Source organism: Mobula hypostoma, chromosome 8 (assembly GCF_963921235.1).
Source record: "Mobula hypostoma chromosome 8, sMobHyp1.1, whole genome shotgun sequence".
Taxonomy (NCBI): Eukaryota; Metazoa; Chordata; class Chondrichthyes; order Myliobatiformes; family Myliobatidae; genus Mobula; species Mobula hypostoma.
The window spans coordinates 4,523,574-4,546,840 of record NC_086104.1 but is presented as its reverse complement, the minus strand read 5'-3'; the positions used below and the strand labels follow the sequence as shown (position 1 = coordinate 4,546,840).

The following is a 23,267-nucleotide window of genomic DNA, read 5'->3' as shown; positions in this document are numbered from 1 at the left end:
TGCCGAAGAGATAGCTTTTTAGAGCAGTTTGTTGTTGACCTACAAGGGGATCAGTGATACTGGATGAAGTGTTATGTAATGAACTGGAGGTGTTTAGGGAGCTTAAGGTAAAAGAACCCCTAGGAACCAGTGATCACAATATCATTGAGTTCAACTTGAAATTTGATAGGGAGAAAGTAGTCTGATGCAGCAGTATTTCAGTGGAGTAAGGAAAATTACAGATATATAAGAGAGGAGTTGGTCAAAGTAAATTGGAAGGAGCTGAAGGCAGGGATCTCAGCAGAGCAGCAATGGTGTGCGTTTCTGGGAAAAATGAGGAATGTGCTGGACATGTGCATTCCAACAATGAAGAAATAATGAAATGGTAAATAGTACAACTGTGGCTGACAAGGGAAGTCAAAGCTATTGTGAAAGCAAAAGAAAGGACGTACAACAAAGCAAAAATTATTGGGAAGATAGATGTTTGGGAAGTTTTTTTTTAAAAGCTACAGAATGCAACTCAAAAATCATGAGAAAGAAAGTGATGAAATTTGAAAGCAAGCAGGCAAATAATATCAAAGTGGATAGTAAAAGATTTTTTTCAAGTATGTAAAACTTAAACGAGAGACGAGAGTGGATATAGAACTGCTTGAAAATGTGGCAGGAGAAATAATAACGGGGACAAGGAGATGGCTGCTGAATTAAATAAGTATTTTGCATCAGTCTTCACTGTGGGACCCGGCCGGTGGCGTAGTGGTATTAGCATCGGACTTCGGGACGAAAGGTCCCGGGTTCGAATCCAGCCTGCCAGCTCCCCTCCCCTGCACGCTTTCCACCCGTGCTGGGTTACGAGCTGGTGATCTCTTTGGAAACTCACCCGGCAGAAGGCAATGGCAAACCACTGCTGTAACTTGCCTCGTATGCGAATCCCCACTATGTCAGAGAGGCGCGGAGGGAAATCGTCTGCTATCCGGAGAAACACCAGATGCGACGTACCTTTCCTTTTCCTTCACTGGGGAAGACATTAGCAGTATGCCTGATGTTGTAGTGTGTGAAGGAAGAGAAGTGGGTGCAGTTACTGTTACAAGGGAGAAGACGCTCAAAAAGCTGAAAGACTTAAAGGTATATAAGTCACCCAGCCCAGAGCAACTGCACCCTAGGGTTCTGGAAGAGGTAGCTTGAGAAATTGTGATGGCATTAGAAATGATCTTTCAAAAATCATTGGACTCTGGCATGGTGCCAGAGGACTGGAAAACTGCAAATGTTACTCCACTCTTTAAGAAAGGAGGACAGCAGCAGAAGGGAAATTATAGACCAGTTAGCCTGACCTCAGTGGTTGGGAAGATGTTAGAGTCAAGGAAGAGGTGATGGAGTACTTGGTTACACAGGACAAGATAGTACAAAGTCAGTATGGTTTTCTTCAGGGAAAATCCTGCCTGATGAACTTGTTGAAATTCTTTGAGGAGATTACAAGTGGGATAGATAAAGGGCATGCAATGGATGTTGTATATTTGGACTTAACGAAGGGCTTTGGCAATGTGCCACACATGCAGCTGCCTACCAAGTTAAGAGCCCATAGTATTACAGGAAAGTTACTAACATGGATAGAGTATTGACTGATTGGTAGGAGGCAGCGAGTGGGAATAAAAGGATCCTTTTCTGGTTGGCTGCCAGTGACTAGTGGTTTTCTGCGGGGCCGGTGTTGGGACAACTTCTTTTTATGCTGTATATAAATGATTTAGATGATGGAATAGATGCCTTTGTTGCCAAGTTTGCAGATGATACAAAGATTGGTAGAAGGGCAGGTAGTATTGAGAAAACAGGTCGGATGCAGAAGGACTTAGACAGATTATGAGAATGGACAACAAGTTGCAAATGAATCACAATGTTGGAAAATGCATGGTCATGAACTTTGGTAGTGGAAATAATTGTGCCAACTATTTTTTAAACGGGGAGAAAACCCAGGAATCTAAGATGCAGAGGGACTTGGGAGTCTTTGTGCAGAACACCCTGAAGGTTAGCTTGCAGGTTGAGTTGGTGGTGAGGAAGGCAAATGCCATGTTAGGATTCATTTCCAGAGGTCTAGAATACAAGAGCAGGGAGGTGATGCTGAGGCTTTATAAGGCACTGGTGAGACCTCGCCCTGAGTATTGTGAACAGTTTTGGTCCCTTCATCTTAGAAAAGATGTGTTGGCATTGGAGAGAGTTCAGAGGAAGTTCACAAGGATGATTCCAGGAATGAAAGGTTTATCATAGAGAACGATTGATATCTCTGGGTCTGTACTCACTGGAACTCAGAAGGATGAGGGAGAATCTCATTGAAACCTTTCAAATGTTGAAAGATCTGGAGTAGATGTGGAATGAATTTTTCCCATGGTGGGAGAGTCTAGGATGAGAGGGCACAGCCTCAGGGTCGAGGGGCACCCTTTCAAAACAGATATGCAGAGAAATTTCTTTAGCCAAAGTGTGGTGAATTTGTGGATTTTGTTGCCACATGTATCTGTGATGGCCAGGTCGTTGTGTGTATTTACAGCAAAGATTGATAGGTTCTTGATAGGACATGACATCAAAGATTATGGGAAGCAGGGCGAGAACTAGGTTTGAGGAGGAGATTTTGAAAAAAAGGATCAGCCATGATTGAATGGTGGTGCATACTCGATGGGCCAGATGACCTAATTCTGCTTCTGTGTCTTATGGTCTTTTGGAATGAAGCCGGAGATCGAAAAGAACTGCAGGTCATGCATTATGCATACAGAGGAAGATGTTGCCAAGGAGGGCCACTCCGTTGTCCCATTTGCAGAGATCAGGGCACCTTGACCTGATGTGTATCAATTTCCTGTCAATCGAGCCAGATGCCAGCAACATAGAAACATAGAAACATAGAAAATAGGTGCAGGAGTAGGCCATTCGGCCCTTCGAGCCTGCACCGCCATTTATTATGATCATGGCTGATCATCCAACTCAGAAACCAGCCCCAGCCTTCCCTCCATACCCCCTGACCCCTGTAGCCACAAGGGCCATATCTAACTCCTTCTTAAATATAGCCAATGAACTGGCATCAACAGTTTCCTGTGGCAGAGAATTCCACAGATTCACCACTCTCTGTGTGAAGAAGTTTTTCCTAATCTCGGTCCTAAAAGGCTTCCCCTCTATCCTCAAACTGTGACCCCTCGTCCTGGACTTCCCCAACATCGGGAACAATCTACCTGCATCTAGCCTGTCCAATCCCTTTAGGATCTTATACGTTTCAATCAGATCCCCCCTCAATCTTCTAAATTCCAACGAGTACAAGCCCAATTCATCCAGTCTTTCTTCATATGAAAGTCCTGCCATCCCAGGAATCAATCTGGTGAACCTTCTTTGTACTCCCTCTATGGCAAAGATGTCTTTCCTCAGATTAGGGGACCAAAACTGCACACAATACTCCAGGTGTGGTCTCACCAAGGCCTTGTACAACTGCAGTAGTACCTCCCTGCTCCTGTACTCGAATCCTCTCACTATAAATGCCAGCATACCATTCGCCTTTTTCACCGCCTGCTGTACCTGCATGCGCACTTTCAATGACTGGTGTATAATGACACCCAGGTCTCGTTGCACCTCCCCTTTTCCTAATCGGCCACCATTCAGATAATAATCTGTTTTCCTATTTTTGCCACCAAAGTGGATAACTTCTCATTTATCCACATTAAATTGCATCTGCCATGAATTTGCCCACTCACCCAACCTATCCAAGTCACCCTGCATCCTCTTAGCATCCTCCTCACTGCTAACACTGCCACCCAGCTTCGTGTCATCCGCAAACTTGGAGATGCTGCATTTAATTCCCTCATCCAAGTCATTAATATATATTGTAAACAACTGGGGTCCCAGCACTGAGCCTTGCGGTACCCCACTAGTCACCGCCTGCCATTCTGAAAAGGTCCCGTTTATTCCCACTCTTTGCTTCCTGTCTGCTAACCAATTCTCCACCCACACCAATACCTTACCCCCAATACCGTGTGCTTTAAGTTTGCATACTAATCTCCTGTGTGGGACCTTGTCAAAAGCCTTTTGAAAATCCAAATATACCACATCCACTGGTTCTCCCCTATCCACTCTACTAGTTACATCCTCAAAAAATTCTATGAGATTCGTCAGACATGATTTTCCTTTCACAAATCCATGCTGACTTTGTCCGATCATTTCACTGCTTTCCAAATGTGCTGTTATCACATCCTTGATAACTGACTCTAGCCGTTTCCCCACCACCGACGTTAGGTTAACCGGTCTATAATTCCCCGGTTTCTCTCTCCCTCCTTTTTTAAAAAGTGGGGTTACATTAGCCACCCTCCAATCTTCAGGAACTAGTCCAGAATCTAACGGGTTTTGAAAAATTATCATGGTGAATGTCTTGGTCATTATGGATTACTACACCAGATATGTGCAAGCTTTCCCTGTCTCATTATTATGGAAGAAGCATTTCATTTATAATGGCCTGTGCAGGAAGATCGACAGTGATCAGGGACAGGATTTTGAGAGTGGGCTCATACATGAGCTATTGAGCATGCTTGGAGTCGAGAAGTCTGGAACTACTCCTTATCCCAGCCTGAAAGGTTTAATCAGACCTTGCTAGACATACTAGGAACCTTGGAAACTAGCAAGAAAAACAAGTGGAGTTGACATATTGGACAACTGGTCCACTGCTACAACTGTACCCGAAATGAACCTTGCCATATTACCTGATATTTGGTCGTGAGGCGCGGTTACCCAGCAACCTTTGTTTTGGGGCTGGTGAGGAAGACCTACACCGTAGACTTATCTAAGGTATTTGTCTGATATGAGAAAGGAGCTGAAAAAGGCTTATAAATTATCTGTGGTTGCTGCTGCCAAGTAGAATCAAGGAAATAAGAGGAGGTATGAGGAAAAGGTTAGGTTCTCCCAACATGCTGGGAGACTGAGTCCTCATAAGGAATTTTGGGTTACCTGAAAAGCATAAGTTGGCTGACTGCTGGGCGGCTACGCTCTATGTAGTGGACCGTCAGATGTCAAACGTACCAGCTTTCCAGGTGAAACCAGAGGATATGAAAGGTCCTGTCAATATTCTCCATCGGAACCACCTTCTGCCTCTGGGACAAGAGGTGTGAGTTGACTCAGAGCCCGACCTGGAGCCTGCACCTAGTAAGAAGACTCTATGGCGATACAGAGCAACTGAAGGACCAACAGCAGGAGATACTAGACTGCCCCTCGCCCCTGAATGGGATACGGACTCGAAGGATGAGGAAATGGGGGTGTGGTATATACTGCATTGTGCTAACTCCTGACAGATTGAGGAAGAGGCTCCCAACCCTTCTCACACTGAGTCTGATGAAATCGGAGGGACTATCTGTTGACAGGCTAGGTTTCAGCAGGACTGTGAAGGGGATGAAGCAGGGCTCAGCCAAGGGACAGAGGGAACCAAGTTGCAGGAGGGCACATGTGATAGACTGGGAGAGGCCTCGCCAGATAGACCAGCAGTATCCCACAGAGGGTCGGAACCTAAAGTAGATGACGGGGTAAGGGGGTCTTGGTTACTGTTGAAGATAAGAGATAGGAGAATTGTATCCCATCCAATGAGGATGGCCAGATTTAGGGGAGGTTTCTCTGGTGAGGGACACTAAGGTTGGGCTTGAGGCTTCATTGGGGGAGAAGAGAGAAGGCAACGGAGGGAAGAGGTCGTAGGAGTCGACCCGGAGTGGGGCCGTGACTCGACAAAGCCCGGGGAGATCGAAAGAAGATCGGCAAAGGGAAAACGGTGAGCTCCATATTAGACTGTTTCATTAAAATGGGCCCTTTTCTTTTTTGGCTTTTTCTTTATTAACCCTTTAGGCAAATGGAGAATTATAAAGCTAAATCTTTATGTTTTATGAGGTGTACTGTCTGTTATTTTGTGGTACTTATCTGTAACAGGGTTAGGAATCACACAGTGTCCACACAAACGTAGGCCCCCCACCCCCAGAGAACGGACTGCGCAGAGGGCTGCGGGTGGCTGGGGTTCCACGAAAAGAGGGGCGTTTGGTAGCGTGTGCTATCACTGTGGGGAAGAGGGACACTTCCAGCGGGAATGTGAGCGGCAGGAAGCCCCTCGGAGAGCGAGCCCCCGGGGATGCAAGCAGGGGGAGGTGTCGGGAAACTTAGAGGAGACCCAGTGAGGGAATGGCCTCGTGTCTCTGGGGGAACACAGCCCCAGCAATGTACCAAGGAACCCCCGAAAGCGAAAGACCCTATTCCAGACAGATCAGTGGGAACCCACTCCAGCGTGTCGCTACGGATATAGGGAATCTACGCAAAAGCCATACTCGACACCAGGTCGCAGGTCACATTACTCAACTGTTCGTTCTACAACCAGCATCTGAAGCACTTTCTCTTGACCCCATTCAGTGCACTGGAGATTTGGGGTAACAGTGTTGGTGATTATCCGTACGATGGTTATTTGTCAGTGAAACTGGAGTTCTTGGAGGCTGATGTGGGTGTGTCTGAAGTTCTTGAGATGTTAGTGCTGGTTTGCCCAGATCCAGTTGAGATGGGGAGTGTTTCAATTCTGGTGGGGACCAGCACCCCTCTTGTATGGAGGGTCATGCGGGCCTGCAAGGAGAAGGCAGGTAAAAGCTTTTTAGGGACCCTGTCTGTGCACCCAGTGTTTCGAGCTGCGTTTGAGGGAGTGTGTGGCTGCATTGGGCCAGATACCGAATTTAAACAAATGACTGTGTGGTGCACCCAGTCTAAGCCTAAGGTGATACGGCCCAGGGAAGTAGCAAGAGTGATGGGGACCCCCAAATTTCCTGGAGTGCCTGAGGGCAAGGCCATCTTAGTAAATGCTCCGGAAGACTTCGAAGGGGAGTCGTGATTTCTGGCTGGGCTGCTGGTGAGGCCCGAATTGCAGAGACCCTCGGTGGTAAAGGCGAGCAGGATGGCTGTGATCGTCAGGAACACTATGAAGAGAGAGATCGCCTTTAAGAGAGGGATGCCCCTGACGCATTTGCTCCCGGTGACAGTAATGTCTAGCGCTCCTGTGAAGCCCGCTGGGAAGAAACTATTGGAGAAAAGGGAAAAGTTGACCGCTGAGCATTTAACTCTGGGGATTCTTCTGTGCTGCCGGGTTGGAACAGAGGCTGGTGGAGAAGATGTTGAAGCTGGAAGGTGTCTTTTCCCTGGGCGAGTTTGATGTGGGTTGTTCCAAGAGCATTTGTCACACCATCCGGGTGACCGAGGATACCCCGTTTAGAGAGAGGTCACGGCGACTGGTCCCTGCAGACGTGGAAGACGTGCGGCAGCATTTGTGTAAGTTGAAGGACGCTGGGATTATCAGTGAGTCCCGAAGCCCATATGCGTCCCCAATACTAGTGGCCCGGAAGGAAAACGGGAAGGTACTCATGTGTGTGGATTATAGGACTCTGAGCAGGCACACTATCCCTGACCAGTATACGGTCCCGAGGGTCAAAGACGTGCTGGCCTGTCTGAGCGCTACAAAGTGGTTTAGTGTGCTGGACTTGAGGAGTGGATATTACCAGATCTCGATGAGTGAGGCCAATAAAGAGAAGACAGCATTTATATGTCCCCTGGGATTCTTCTCGTTCGAAAGGATGCCCCAGGGCATATCGGGAGCCCCTGCATCTTCCAGAGGGTCATGGAGAAGACGGTGGGGGATATGAACTTGCTTGAAGTGTTGGTATATTTGGATGATTTGATAGTACTTGGATCCACTTTGGAAGTACATGAAGCAAGGCGACTGAAGGTGTCAGGTGGCCTGAAGGATGAAGGGTTAAAACTTTCCCTGGACAAGTGCCAGTTCTGCAAGCCGTCTGTTAGCTATGGATGGATGGCATCCGTTAGTCTCGCGAGACCATGGATCTGCGCCTGGAAAGTTTCCAGGGCGCAGGCCTGGGCGAGGTTGTATGGAAGACAGGCAGTTGCCCAAGCAGCAAGTCTCCCCTCTCCCCTCTCCACGCCACCAATGTTGTCCAAGGGAAGGGCAGGGACCGATACAGCTTGGCACCAGTGTCGTCGGAGGAGTTGCCAAGAGCGATGTTGAAGACAACATCGGACTGCCTTAGGGACTACAACTCCGGATTTGTCCTCAGGATTTACTCCCGAAGCCTTTCCCATAAGTGAGTATGGCCTCAAGGCAGTGGAGGTTTGAAATCAGAGTTTTCCCTCTCTTAGATGAACTGCTTTCCCAGGCTGATGAGCTCCATCTACCTGAAGCAGTGGTTTTAAGGCTCCAGGACCCACCTTCACCCCTTCTCCTGTCAGTAGAAACAGTTACGCCAGGTTTAGAGGCTGAGCCACAGGAGAAGGCCAGGAGTTGGACTTGGTTGTCAGAGGCTATTTGAGGCGCATGCCATGAGGAGCACTTTTAGGTAGTGGGAGCTTGTCCCCACTAACACTCCTCAGCTTGACAACCTATGTCGGGCATATAATCTCCTGGAATGGAGTAGCTACAGACCTGGCTAAGGTAGAAGCAGTGACCACTTGGCCGAGGCCCCAGACTGTGAGCACTCTGCACTCATTCCTGGGGTTCTGTGGTTATTATCGGAGATTCGTGAAGGGCTACGTGAAAGTGAGTCACCCCTTGAACCAGCTTCTGTGTGGTTACCGTCCCTTGGGGAAGAAAGTGAAAGGAAAAAAAGGACAGGGAGGTTGGAGAATATCTACGCCCATCGGAGCCCTTCGAGTAGGCTTTTCAGTTCTGACCCAGACACTGGTGCTGGCTTTTGCGGACCCCTGATTGCGCTATGTACTACACACAGATGCCAGCCAAGAGGGGTTAGTGTGCATCCTGTATCAGGATCAGGACACCTGGTTGAGGCCTGTGGCATTTGTCAGCCGGAGTTTGTCACCCTCCGAGGGAAACTATCCCACCCACAAGTTGGAATTCCTGGCGTTGAAATGGGCGGTGGTGGATAAGCTGAGTGACTATCTCTATGAGGCCAAGTTTGAGGTGAAGACACACAACAAGCCTCTCACTTATATCCTGACCTTGGTGAAACTGGATGCCCCAGGCCATCGGTGGTTGGCAGCGTTGTCTGCCTATGATTTCAGCCTGAAGTACCAGCCGGGCAGCCGGAACATTGATGCGGATGCTTTGTCCTGACGGATGCATGAGGGACTGGTCAGGGATGAGGAGTGGGAGAGCGTTCCTGCCCCAGGGATGAAGGCCATGTGTCACTTTACCATCATCGTGAAGGCCGAGGAAAAGGAGAGGCCGGATAGAGCAGTGGATCAATTGGGGGCTTCTGATGATGCCCTACCCGCAGTTTACTCTAACCTATCTGCTCTGAAGACCAAGCAGTTGCCAGAATTGAGTTCTGGGGAAGTGGCAGCTGCTCACCGAGATGACCCGGGCATTGGCACTATGTGGTACGCGGTTGAGAAGGGATACACGGCTCAGGTGGAGGAGATGAAACACACTTTGGTGCCTCCATTACTGAGAGAATGGCCTCGGTTGGAGTTGTGGAACCAGATCCTATAACGGGTCACGTCCCCCTGGACCAACCTTAGCATTCCCAGCTGGTTCTGCCTGAGAAGTATCGGAAGATTGCGTTGAAGTCACTTCATGATGATTCTGGACATTTGGGGGTGGAAAAGACCTATAGATTGCTCAGAGACCGGTTTTACTGGCCCTGAATGAAGTCGGAGGTTGAAGAATACTGCAAGTCGTGCATTCGCTGCATACGCCAGAAGACACTGCCTACACAGGCAGCTCCTCTGTCACACTTGCAGAGTGCAGGGCTCCTGGACTTGGTGTGTATGGATTTCCTGTCCCCAGAACCCGATGCCAACAACACAGCGAATGTCTTAGTAATCACGGACCACTACACAAGATATGCTCAGGCTTTTCCTACCAAGGACCAGAGGGCGACTACGGTGGCAAAAGTGTTATGAGAGAAGTACTTCGTTCATTATGGCCTTCCCAAGAGGATACATAGTGCCCAGGGACAGGACTTCGAGAATAGACTCATCTATGAGTTACTGGGCGTGCTTGGAGTTGAGAAATCGAGGACCATGCCCTATCACCCACAGGACGATCCCCAGCCTGAGAGGCTTAATCGGACCTTGCTAGACATGCTCAGGACCCTGGAGATCAGCAACAAGAGCAGGTGGAGTCAACATATTGGGCATCTGGTTCACTGTTACAACTGTACACAAAATGAAGCTACTGGGTACTCGTCATATTTTCTGATGTTTGGGCGCGAGGCAAGGTTGCCCATTGAGCTCTGTTTTGGGACTGACACGGATGACGTACAGCTGAAACATTATCTGCAGTATGTGTCTGATATGAGGAGAGAGCTGAAAAGGGCTTATGAATTGGCTGGGGTTGTGCCTGCCAAGCAGAATCGAGGAAATAAGTGAAGGTATGATCAGAAAGTGAAGTTTTCCCAGCTCCTGATGGGAGACCGAGTCCTCATAAGGAATTTGGGACTACCTGAAAAGCGCAAGTTGGCTGATCGCTGGGTGCCCACACCCTATGTGATGGAGAGTCAGATGCCAAATGTACCAGTTTTCCGGGTGAGACCAGAGGAGTGGAATGGGCCTGTCAAGATTCTCCATCGGAACCACCATCGGAACAAGAGGTGCAGGTAGACTCAGAGCCCAACTTGGAGCCTACACCTAGTAAGAGGACTCTGTGAAAACACAGGGTGACTACAGAGCCCGCAAGGGGAGAGGCTGGGCCGGGCCCCGCCCATGAGAGGGATACTGATTCGGAGGATGATGATTTGGATGTGTGGTACATGCTGCCTTTCGCTAACTCCCCATTGATTGAGGACGAGACTCCTGGCCCTTCTCCCACTGAGTCAGGTGAGGTGAGGGGGGCTATTGGGCAGCCTGGGGTACTGCAGGACCCTGAAAGAGAGTAGGTGGGGACTGAACACGAGACAGGGGGCTCCGAGTTGCCAGGGGTTTTGAGCGATAAATCGCGTGAGGTTTTGCCAGGCAGACCCGAAGTATCCCCAGTAACATCTGAGCGGGAAGAGTTAGGTGAGGAGGTACAGAAGTCTCAGAGAATTAGGAATCCCCTGGATAAGATGGCCTTTGTTGTGCCTGGGGAACAGGGCATGATATCTACTCTTCTGGGGAGCTATGTCACTGCTTTCTGCGCTTGGATTGGACTTTGTGTTTTGCAGGAAGGGTTGGCGAATTATCTCAACTTCAACGTCATGAGGGCATGACTAAATTCAGTGGGACGAGAATGTAGGGTTTCTCAGTAATGTTAACTGCTAAGGCTAATGTAATGGCTTCTCTGTAATGTTAACTGCTGATGTAATGGTTTCTCTGTAGCAGTGATGTTTGGGTTATAACTACAGATAACCGGTAGCTGACCACTGGGAGAAATGTGATTCTTTCTTGCATGTCTTGGAGCCGGGGTTTTCGTGGGCTTTTGGTCGAGGAGAGTGAAGAGGAAGGACGAGTGCGGAAAGTGCTGGGTGATCACTGGACGGCTTATACAGGAATCCGAGGGTCTGGGAGTCAGCGACGTTTCGGCAGAGGTCGTTTATGGTGGAATACCTGAGGCGTGAGCTCCAACGATTTTGTGCACTAACTATTTAATAAAAGTGGCGCCTTTTTCTTTTATGTTTTGTTTCTCTACTAACCACACAGCATAGTAAGAGTTATAAAGTGCAATCATTTAATCGCATATGGTGTACTGTCTGATATTTTGCGTTGTGGGTTTGTACTGGGGTACATTACACAGCATCCGCCCAAACTTGAATGCCCGATTTGGCGGGGCCGAATGCTGATTCCCCGAGACGAACATGAGGGACAAGCCCAGTGGGCTACACAAACAAGGGGATTTTGGGGCTCGGACTTCAATTTGCCACGTTTGGCAGGGCTGGAGATTGTCATTCCCTGGACATACGCAGCCAACGGAACCACAGTGTTTCACAGCCTGACCACAAAGAGCCCTACAGTCTGGTGGGGAAACAGTGTACTTGGCTTGGTTCTCACACTTGAATCTGATATTAGTATGGTGTATGGTGTCACGTACCCCGTGACGGGAATAAAGAACCAGCAGAGATGGAAAACACTTTGGAGTCCAGTACTGCTATTAACTAATAATATTTATTAGTAGCTAGCAATACAGTAATATAAATGAAGAGAAACCAAACAGGTAATAGTGTATGGTGTTGGACATAAGGAGTGAGTTTCAGTGACAGACATTTAAATGTGGATGAAAACATTCAGCTACGCTGTTGTGTGTTGGTATTTTTTCAGCAGTTTCTGCAGGACTGCCTACTTTCCCCCATCACTTCCTCTTCACACCCCGTGCCTTTGCGCTGAAATAAGCATGTGGGGAAGTCAAAGGGGAAACAGTCACTTGTGAAATACCAATGGGGAACATCGAGTCTGAATGAGCAGAAATTCAGTTTTTAAAAAACAAACGAGAAGAAATGTTTGCAGCGATAATCACAACCTTGACTCTGTCCGTCTGTGCAGTGGGTAAGTAAATTCCCAGAGTGGGGTCACCCAGACTGAGACTGGTTTCATCTGCCTTTGAGTTTAATTGACCAGTTGTAGGCAGTGGTACTGTGTACGGTTTTGGTCATCCTGTTATAGGAAGAATGTTATTAAACTAGAAAGAGTGCAGAAATGATCCACCAGGATGTTGTCTGGTCCTGGGGTTCTGTGTTACAAGGACAGATAGTGGACAATAGGACTTTATTCCATGGAATTGAGGAGACTGGGGGGAGAGAGATCTGATAGAGGGGATTTTATCTTATTAAGCAGCCTAGTGTGTGGCACCTTGTCAAACGCCTTCTGAAAATCCGAGAAAATGACATCAACTGCCTCTTCTTTGTCCACCCAGCTTGTTACTTCCTTGAAGGACTCTAACAGATTTGTCAGGCAAGATTTCCCATCACTGAAACCATGCTGACTTTGACTTATTTCATTATTAGTTTCCAAGTACCCTGAAACCTTATCCTTCATAATGGACTACAACTCTTTCTGAACCATTAAAGTTAGGCTTATTGGCCTTGAACTACAGGGGGAGCAATATCCTTTCAGGGAGGCTTGTTAGCGCTATTTTGGGGAGGCTTTAAACTAGATTTGCAGGGGAATGGGAACCAGAGTGCCAGAGCTGACAGTGTGGCTGGGGTGAAAATAAACGATTTTTAAAGTTCAAGCAAATCTGCTGATAGAAAGGTTGTGAGTGGTGGTAAAAATCTTCTGAGGTGTATATATTTCAATGCTAGGAGTATTGCGGGGAAGGCGGATGAGTTGAGGGCGTGGATTGACAAGTGGAATTATGACGTTATAGCAATTAGTGAAACTTGGCTACAGGAGGGGCAGGACTGGCAGCTTAATATTCCAGGGTTCCGATGTTTCAGATGTGATCGAAGCAAAGGAATGAAAGGTGGGGGAGTAGCATTGCTTGTTAGGGAAAATATTACAGCAGTGCTCAGGCAGGACAGATTAGAGGGCTTGTCTACTGAGTCCTTATGGGTGGAGCTGAGAAACAGGAAAGGTATGGCCACATTAGTGGGATTGTATTACAGACCACCCAATAGTCAATGAGACTTGGAAGAGCAAATCTGCAGAGAGATAGCAGGCGACTGCAGGAAACATAAAGTTGTGGTGGTAGGGGATTTTAATTTTCCATACATTAATTGGGACTCCCATACTGTTAGGGGTCTAGATGGTTTAGAGTTTGTAAAATGTGTTCAGGAAAGTTTTCTAAATCAATATATAGAGGGACCAACGAGAGGGGATGCAATATTGGATCTCCTGTTAGGAAACGAGTTAGGACAAGTGACGGAAGTCTGTGTCGGGGAGCACTTTGGTTCCAGTGATCATAACATCATGAGTTTTAATTTGATCATGGACAAGGATAGATCATGTCCTAGGGTTAAGGTTCTGAACTGGAAGAAGGCCAAATTTGAAGAAATGAGAAATGATCTAAAAAGCATGGATTGGGACAGGTTGTTCTCTGGCAAAGATGTGATTGGTAGGTGGGAAACCTTCAAAGGGGAAATTTTGAGAGTGCAGAGTTTGTATGTTCCTGTCAGGATTAAAGGCAAATTGAATAAGAATAAGGAACCTTGGTTCTCAAGGGATATCGTAAATCTGATAAAGAAGAAGAGGGAGTTGTATGAAATGTATAGGAAACAGGGCGTAAATCACGTGCTTGAGGAGTATAAGAAGTGCAAGAAAATACTTAAGAAAGTAATCAGGAGGGCTAAGAGAAGATATGAGGTTGCCTTGGCAATCAAAGTGAAGGATAATCCAAAGAGCTTTTACAGGTATATTAAGAGCAAAAGGATTGTAAGATATAAAATTGGTCCTCTTGATGATCAGAGTGGTCGGCTATGTGCGGAACCAAAGGAAATGGGGGAGATCTTAAATAGGTTTTTTGCATCTATATTTACTAAGGAAACTGGCATGAAGTCTATGGAATTGAGGGAATCAAGTCGTGAGATCACGGAAACTGTACAGATTGAAAAGGAGGAGGTGCTTGCTGTCTTGAGGAAAATTAAAGTGGATAAATCCCCGGGACCTGACAGAGTGTTCCCTCAGACCTTGAAGGAGACTAGTGTTGAAATTGCGGGGGCCCTAGCAGAAATATTTAAAATGTCGTTGTCTACGGGTGAAGTGCCGGAGGATTGGAGAGTGGCTCATGTTATTCCGTTGTTTAAAAAAGGATCGAAAAGTAATCCAGGAAATTATAGGCCGGTGAGTTTAACGTCAGTAGTAGGTAAGTTATTGGAGGGAGTACTAAGAGACAGAATCTACAAGCATTTGGATAGACAGGGACTTATTAGGGAGAGTCAACATGGCTTTGTGCGTGGTAGGTCATGTTTGACCAATCTATTGGAGTTTTTCGAGGATGTTACCAGGAAAGTGGATGAAGGGAAGGCAGTGGATATTGTCTACATGGACTTCAGTAAGGCCTTTGACAAGGTCCCGCATGGGAGGTTAGTTAGGAAAATTCAGTCGCTAGGTATACATGGAGATGTGGTAAATTGGATTGGACATTGGCTCAATGGAAGAAGCCAAAGAGTGGTGGTAGAGAATTGATTCTCTGAGTGGAGGCCTGTGACTAGTGGTGTGCCACAGAGATCAGTGCTGGGTCCATTAATCTGCCATCTGTATCAATGATCTGGATCATAATGTGGTAAATTGGATCAGCAAATTTGCTGATGATACAAGGGTTGGAGGTGTAGTAGACAGTGAGGAAGGTTTTCAGAGCCTACAGAGGGACTTGGACCAGCTGGAAAAATGGGCTGAAAAAATGGCAGATGGAGTTTAATACTGACAAGTGTGAGGTATTGCACATTGGAAGGACAAACCAAGGTAGAACATACAGGGTTAATGATAAGGCACTGAGGAGTGCAGTAGAACAGAGGGATCTGGGAATACAGATACAAAATTCCCTAAAAGTGGCGTCATAAGTAGATAGGGTCGTAAAGAGAGCTTTTGGTACATCGGCCTTTATTAATCAAAGTATTGAGTATAAGAGTTGGAATGTTATGATGAGGTTGTATAAGGCATTGGTGAGGCCGAATCTGGAGTATTGTGTTCTGTTTTGGTCACCAAATTACAGGAGGGATATAAATAAGGTTGAAAGAGTGCAGAGAAGGTTTACAAAGATGTTGCCAGGACTTGAGAAACTCAGTTACAGCGAAAGGTTGAATAGGTGAGGACTTTATTCCTTGGAGTGTAGAAGAATGAGGGGAGATTTGATAGAGGTATATAAAATTTATGATGGGTATAGATAGAGTGAATGCAAGCAGGATTTTTCCACTGAGGCAAGGGGAGAAAAAAACCAGAGGACATGGGTTAAGGGTGAGGGGGGAAAAGTTAAAAGGGAACATTAGGGGGGCCTTCTTCACACAGAGAGTGGTGGGAGTATGGAGTGCACTGCCAGATGAGGTGGTAAATGCGGGTTCTTTTTTAACATTTAAGAATAAATTGGACAGATACATGGATGGGAGGTGTATGGAGGAATATGGTCCATGTGCAGGTCAGTGGGACTAGGCAGAAAATGGTTCGGCACAGCCAAGAAGGGCCAAAAGGCCTGTTTCTGTGCTGTAGTTTCTATGGTTTCTATGGTTTCTATAATTTCCTTTCTTTTGCCTTCCTTCTTTCCTAAAGAGTGGAATGGCATTTGCAATCTTCCAGTCTGCCGGACCATGTCAGAATCAATTTATTCTTGAAAGATCATGTGCAATGCATCTGTTATCTCTTCAGCAACCTGTTTCAGGACTCTGGGATGTAGTCCACCTGGTCCAGGTGACTTATCCACCTTAAGACCTTTGAGTTTGCCTAGAACTACTTCCTTTCTAATCGCAATAGCACTCACTCCTGCTCCTTGACAGTCACGGACTTCTGGCACAATGTTAGTGTCTTCCACAGTGAAGGCAGATGCATCATACCCATTAAGTTCATCTGCCATTTCTTTGTCCCCCATTAGTAGCTCACCAACATCATCTTCCAGTGGTCTAATCTCAAGTCTCACCTGCCTTTTATTCTTTATATAACTGAAAAAGCTTTTATTGTCCTTCTTTATATTATTGGCTAGTTTGCCCTCATATTTCATATTTTCTCTTCTTATAGCTTTTTTAAATGCCTTTTGTTGGATTTTAAAAGCTTACCAATTATCCAACTTCCCACTCATGTTTGATACTTATATGCTGTTTCCTTGGCTTTTATGCAGTAATTAACTTCCCTTGCCAGTCACAGTTGCCTACCCCTGCCATTTGAGAACTTCTTTCTCTAAAGAACATATCTATCCTGCGCCTTGTGAACTATCCCCAGAAACCTCAACCACCTCTGCTCTGCCATCATCCCCACCAGTATCTCCTCCAATCCACCTGGGCAAGCTCCCCTCTCATGCCTCGGTAATTCCCTTTACTCCATTGAGATGTCGATACATATGACTTATGCTTCTCCCTCTTAAACTACAGTATGAATTCAATCATATTATGATCACCACCTCCTAAGCCTGCCTTTACGTTAAACTCCCTAATAAGATTTGGGTTATTACACAACTTCCAATCTATGATAGCCTTTGCCAGAGTAGGGTCAACCACAAGATGCTCTAAAAAGCCATCGCGTCAGCATTCAACAAATTCCCTCTCTTGCATTCTGACGCCAGCCTGATTTTCCCAATCTACTTGCACATTGAAGTCCTTCATTACAATTGTGTCATTACCCTTATTACATGCTTTTTCCAGCTCCCTTTGCAATATCACCCCCACATCTTGTCTACTATCTGGATGACTATCTATTATTCCTATAATGTTTTTTCTCTCACTTGCAGTTTCTTAACTGCACCCACAAAGATTCAATATTTTTGAGGCAGTGTCACTTATTTCTAAAGATGTAATTCCATCACTTACCAACAGAGCCACACCACCATCTGACCATCCTTTTTGATACAAAGTACATCCTTTGATGTTAAGCTCCCAACTATGGCCTTCTTTCAGCCACGACTCAATGATGCCCAAAATGTCATACCAAACAATCTCTAATTGCACCACGAGTTCATTCACTGTATTCCGAATGCTAGGCACATTTAAATACAGCACCTTCAGTCCTGCATTCCTTGCCCTTTTGAATTTTGCCTCTGTGGTACAACTTAACTTTTAAGCAAGAAGCAAGATTCGAAGCAAGAAAGCTGCGAGTGGAACAGCTCAGAATTTCCGGAGCGAAGGCATTTTACTACTCTGGGTAAAGAGAGGCAAGACTGCCCAGGTGAGTGACGTCAGCCAGTAGAGCAGGAAAAGTTTAGAAAGAAAAATACCATAACCAGCGCGCAGCAGAGTGAGAGTGTAGCAGAGTGATAGGGCTTTGGCTCAATGGGCTTAGGCTGTAACGCGATGAGGTGAGGTAGGTTTCTGGATCATTGGGAACTCTTTTGCAGCAGGTGTGACCTGTACAAAAAAGACGTGTTGCAGTTGAATCCCAGGGGGAACCAATATCCTTTCAGTGAGCTTTGCTCAGGCTACTGGGAAGAGTTTAAACTCAAATTGTTGGGGGGTGGGAACCGAATTGAAGAGACTGGGGAAGAGGCTGTTGGCTCACAAATAGAGAAAGCTGGGAGACAGTGTGTGAGGGAAGGTGATAGAGAAGGGATGTGCTCAGCCCGACGATTTGAGATGTGTCTATTTCAACGCAAGGAGTATTGTGAACAAAGCAGGTGAGCTTAGAGCATGGATCAGTACTTGGAGCTATGATGTGGTGGCCATTACAGGGACTTGGATAGCTCAGGGACAGGAATGGTTACTTCAAATGCCGGGTTTTAGAGGTTTCACACTGGGGAACAGCTTTTTCCCTCAGGCTGTGAAACTAAAGGCAAAAGAGATGGGGGTGTGGCACTGTTGATCAGAGAGTGTCACGGCTGCAGAAAAAGTGGACATCATGGAGGGATTGTCTACGGAGTCTCTGTGGGTGGAGATTAGGAACAGGAAGGGGTCAATAACTTTACTGGGTGTTTTTTATCGGCTGCCCAATAGTAACAGGGATATCGAGGAGCAGATAGGGAAACAGATCCTGGAAAGATGTAATAATAACAGAGTTGTCGTGATGGGAGATTTTAATTTCCCAAATATCGATGGCATCTCCCTAGAGCAAGGGGTTTAGATGGGGTGGAATTTGTTAGGTGTGTTCAGGAACGTTTCTTGACAGAATATGTAGATAAGTCTACAAGAGGAGAGACTGTACTTAGTTTGGTATTGGGAAATGAATCTGGTCAGGTGTCATATCTCTCAGTGGTTGAGCATTTTGGAGATAGTGATCATAATTCTATCTCCTTTACAATAGCAGTGTAGAGAGACAGGAACAGACAAGTTAGAAAAGCGTTTAATTGGAGCAAAGGGAATTATGAGGCTATCAGGCAGGAACTTGGAAGCTTAAATTGGGAACAGATGTTCTCAGGGAAATGGACGGAAGAAATGTGGCGAACATTCAGGGGATATTTGTGTGGGTGTGTTGGCACGTGGCCAAGTGGTTAAGGTGTTTGTCTAGTGATCTGAAGGTCGCTAGTTTGAGCCTTGGCTGAGGCAGCGTGTGTGTCCTTGAACAAGGCATTTAACCACACATTGCTCTGCAATGACACCGGTGCCAAGCTGTATGGGTCCTAATGCCCTTCCCTTGGACAACATCGGTGGCGTAGAGAGGGGAGACTTGCAGCATGGGCAACTGCTGGTCTTCCATACAACCTTGCCCAGGCCTGCACCCTGGAAACTTTTCAATGCGCAAATCCATCGTCTCATGAGACTAACGGATACCTATATATTAAAAAAAACATCTGTGTGGAGTTCTGCATAGGTATGTTGCAATCAGTCAGGGAAGTTATGGTAGGGTACAGGAACCGTGGTGTACAAAGGCTCTAGATTGAAACATATAAGATTATTAAGGGATTGGACACGCTAGAGGCAGGAAACATGTTCCCGATTTTGGGGCAGTCCAAACCAGAGGCCACAATTTGAGTATAAGGGGTTGGCCATTTAGAATGGAGTTGAGGAAAACCTTTTTCACCCAGAGAGTTGTGGATCTGTGGAATGCTCTGCCTCAGAAGGCAGTTGAGGCCAGTTCTCTAGATGCTTTCAAGAAAGAGTTAGATAGAGCTCTTAATGACAGCAGAGTCAAGGGATATGGGGAGAAGGCAGGAACGGGGTACTGATTGTGGATGATCAGCCATGATCAAAGTGAATGGCAGTGTTGGCTCGAAGGGCCGAATGGCCTACTCCTGCACTTATTGTCTATTGTATATTGTCTAAATCTAGTCAAGAAGAAAAGAGAAGCTTACAAAAGGTTCAAAGAGCTAGGAAATGTTAGCGATCTAGAAGGCTAACAGGAAGGAGCTTAAGAAAGAAATTAGGAGAGCCAGAATGGGCCATGAGAAGGCCTTGGCAGGCATGATTAAGGAAAACCCCAAGGCATTCTACAACTATGTGAACAGCAAGAGGAAAGATGTGAAAGGACCTATCAAGTGTGACAGTGTGAAAGTGTGTATGGAACCGGAGGAAATAGCAGGGGTATTTAATGAAAACTTTACTTCAGTGTTCACTATGGAAAAGGATCTTGGTGATTGTAGTGATGACTTGCAGCAGACTGAAAAGCTTGAGCATGTAAATATTAAGAAAGAGGATGTGCTGGTGCTTTTGGAAAGCATCAGGTTGGATAATTCGCCGGGACCGGATGAGGTGTACCTCAGGCTACTGTGAGATGCAAGGGAGGAGCCTCTGGCAACATCTTTGCATCATCAATGGGAACAGGAGAGGTTCCAAAGGATTGAAGGGTTGCGGATGTTGTTCTCTTATTCATGAGAGGGAGTAGAGATAACCCAGCAAATTATAGACCGGTGAGTCTTACCTCAGTGGTTGGGAAATTGTTGGAGAAGATCCTGAGAGGCAGGATTTATGAACATTTGGAGAGGGGTAATATGATTAGGAATAGCCAGCATTGCTTTGTCAAGGTCAGATTGTGCCTTACGAGCCTGATTGAATTTTTTGAGGATGTGTCTAAACACATTGATGAAGGAAGAGCAGTAGATGTAGTGTATATGGATTTCAGCAATGCATTTGATAAGGTACCCTATGCAAGTCTTATTGAGAAAGTAAGGAGACATGGGATCCAAAGGGACATTGCTTTGTGGATCCAGAACTGGCTTGCCCACAGAAGGCAAAGAGTGGTTGTAGACAGGTCATATTCTGCATGGAGGTCGGTGACCAGTGGAGTGCCTCAGGGATCTGTTCTGGAACCCTTACTCTTTGTGACTTTTATAAATGACCTGGATGAGGAAGTGGAGGGATGGGTTAGTAAGTTTGCTGTTGACACAAAGGTTGGGGGTGTTGTGGATAGTGTGGAGGGCTGTCAGAGGTTACAGCGGGACATTGAAAGGATGCAAAACTGGGCTGAGAAGTGGCAGATGGAGTTCAACCCAGGTAAGCGTGAAGTGGTTCATTTTGGTAGGACAAATATGATGGCAGAATATAGTATTAGTGGTAAGACTCTTGGCCGTGTGGAGGATCAGCGGGATCTTGGGTTCCGAGTCCATAGGATGCTCAAAGCAGCTGCGCAGGTTGACTCTGTGGTTAAGAAAGCATACGGTGTATTGGCCTTCATCAATCGTGGAATTAAATGGTAACATCCCTATTTCACTCTGCCACCTCCCCCATCTACTTACTACATCCCTCATCGTTCTGCCTCCTTCTACTACCCATTGTGTTTCCCCTATTCCTTCTTCACCTTTCCTGCCTATCCCCCCCCTGCTTCCCCCCCCGACCCCTTTATCTTTCCCCTTACTGGTTTTTCACCTGGAACCTACCAGCCTTCTCCTTCCCACCCTCCCCCACCTTCTTTATAGGGCCTCTGCTCCTTCCCTCTTCAGTCCTGATGAAGGGTTCAGGCCTGAAACGTTGACTGATCATTTCCACGGATGCTGCCCGACCTGCTGAGTTGCTCCAGCGTGTTGTGAGTGTTGCTTTGACTCCAGCATCTGCAGAGTATTTTATGTTTACGATCCTACAGAAGGTAGTGGATATGACCCAGTACAACAGGTGTAAAACCCTACCAACCATTGAGAACATCTACATGAAATGTTGGCGTAGAAAAGCAGCATCCATCAAAGATACTCACCACCCAGGCCATGCTCTTTTCACGCTGCTGCCATCAGGTAGAAACATAGAAAATAGGTGCAGGAGTAGGCCATTCGGCCCTTCGAGCCTGCACCGCCATTCAGTATGATCATGGCTGATCATCCAACTCAGAACCCTGTACCAGCCTTCCCTCCATACCCCCTGATCCCTCTAGCCACAAGGGCCATATCTTACTCCCGCTTAAATATAGCCAATGAACTGGCCTCAACTGTTTCCTGTGGCAGAGAATTCCACAGATTCACCACTCTCTGTGTGAAGAAGTTTTTCCTAATCTCGGTCCTAAAAGGCTTCCCCTTTATCCTCAAACTGTGACCCCTGGTTCTGGACCTCCCCAACATCGGGAACAATCTTCCTGCATCTAGCCTGTCCAATCCCTTTAGGATTTTATACGTTTCAATCAGATCCCCCCTCAATTTTCTAAATTCCAACGAGTATAAGCCTAGTTAGTCCAGTCATTCATCATATGAAAGTCCTGCCATCCCAGGAATCAATCTGGTGAACCTTCTTTGTACTCCCTCTATGGCAAGGATGTCTTTCCTCAGATTAGGGGACCAAAACTGCACACAATACTCCAGGTGTGGTCTCACCAAGGCCTTGTACAACTGCAGTAGTACCTCCCTGCTCCTGTACTCGAATCCTCTCGCTATAAATGCCAGCATACCATTCGCCTTTTTCACCGCCTGCTGTACCTGCATGCCCACTTTCAATGACTGGTGTATAATGACACCCAGGTCTCGTTGCACCTCCCCTTTTCCTAATCGGCCACCATTCAGATAATAATCTGTTTTCCTATTTTTGCCACCAAAGTGGATAACTTCACATTTATCCACATTAAATTGCATCTACCATGAGTTTGCCCACTCACCTAACCTATCCAAGTCACCCTGCATCCTCTTAGCATCCTCCTCACTGCTAACACTGCCACCCAGCTTCGTGTCATCCGCAAACTTGGAGATGCTGCATTTAATTCCCTCATCCAAGTCATTAATATATATTGTAAACAACTGGGTCCCAGCACTAAGCCTTGCAGTACCCCACGAGTCACCGCCTGCCATTCTGAAAAGGTCCCGTTTATTCCCACTCTTTGCTTCCTGTCTGCCAACCAATTCTCTATCCACATCAATACCTTACCCCCAATACCGTGTGCTTTAAGTTTGCACACTAATCTCCTGTGTGGGACCTTGTCAAAAGCTTTTTGAAAATCCAAATATACCACATCCACTGGTTCTCCCCTATCCACTCTACTAGTTACATCCTCAAAAAATTCTATGAGATTCGTCAGACATGATTTTCCTTTCACAAATCCATGCTGACTTTGTCCGATCATTTCACTGCTTTCCAAATGTGCTGTTATCACATCCTTGATAACTGACTCCAGCAGTTTCCCCACCACCGACGTTAGGCTAACTGGTCTATAATTCCCCGGTTTCTCTCTCCCTGCTTTTTTAAAAAGTGGGGTTACATTAGCCACCCTCCAAATCTCAGGAACTAGTCCAGAATCTAAAGAGTTTTGAAAAATTATCACGAATGCATCCACTATTTCTTGGGCTACTTCCTTAAGCACTCTGGGATGCAGACCATCTGGCCCTGGGGATTTATCTGCCTTTAATCCCTTCAATTTACCTAACACCACTTCCCTACTAACATGTATTTCGCTCAGTTCCTCCA

The 23,267-nt window shown here is 46.4% G+C and overlaps 1 protein-coding gene across 2 annotated transcripts in view; it reads left to right on the top strand.

Moving 5' to 3' along the window:
• Nucleotides 1-12,302: 12,302 nt before the first annotated feature.
• LOC134350038 (uncharacterized) overlaps nucleotides 12,303-23,267 on the top strand; it is a 323,883-nt gene continuing 312,918 nt past the window's right edge. For both annotated transcript variants that reach the window (XM_063054948.1, XM_063054949.1), the window contains exon 1: nucleotides 12,303-12,435. In XM_063054948.1, coding sequence (XP_062911018.1) covers nucleotides 12,387-12,435 — 49 coding nt within the window. In that variant the 5' untranslated portion in view covers nucleotides 12,303-12,386. The remainder of the gene's footprint in view (nucleotides 12,436-23,267) is intronic.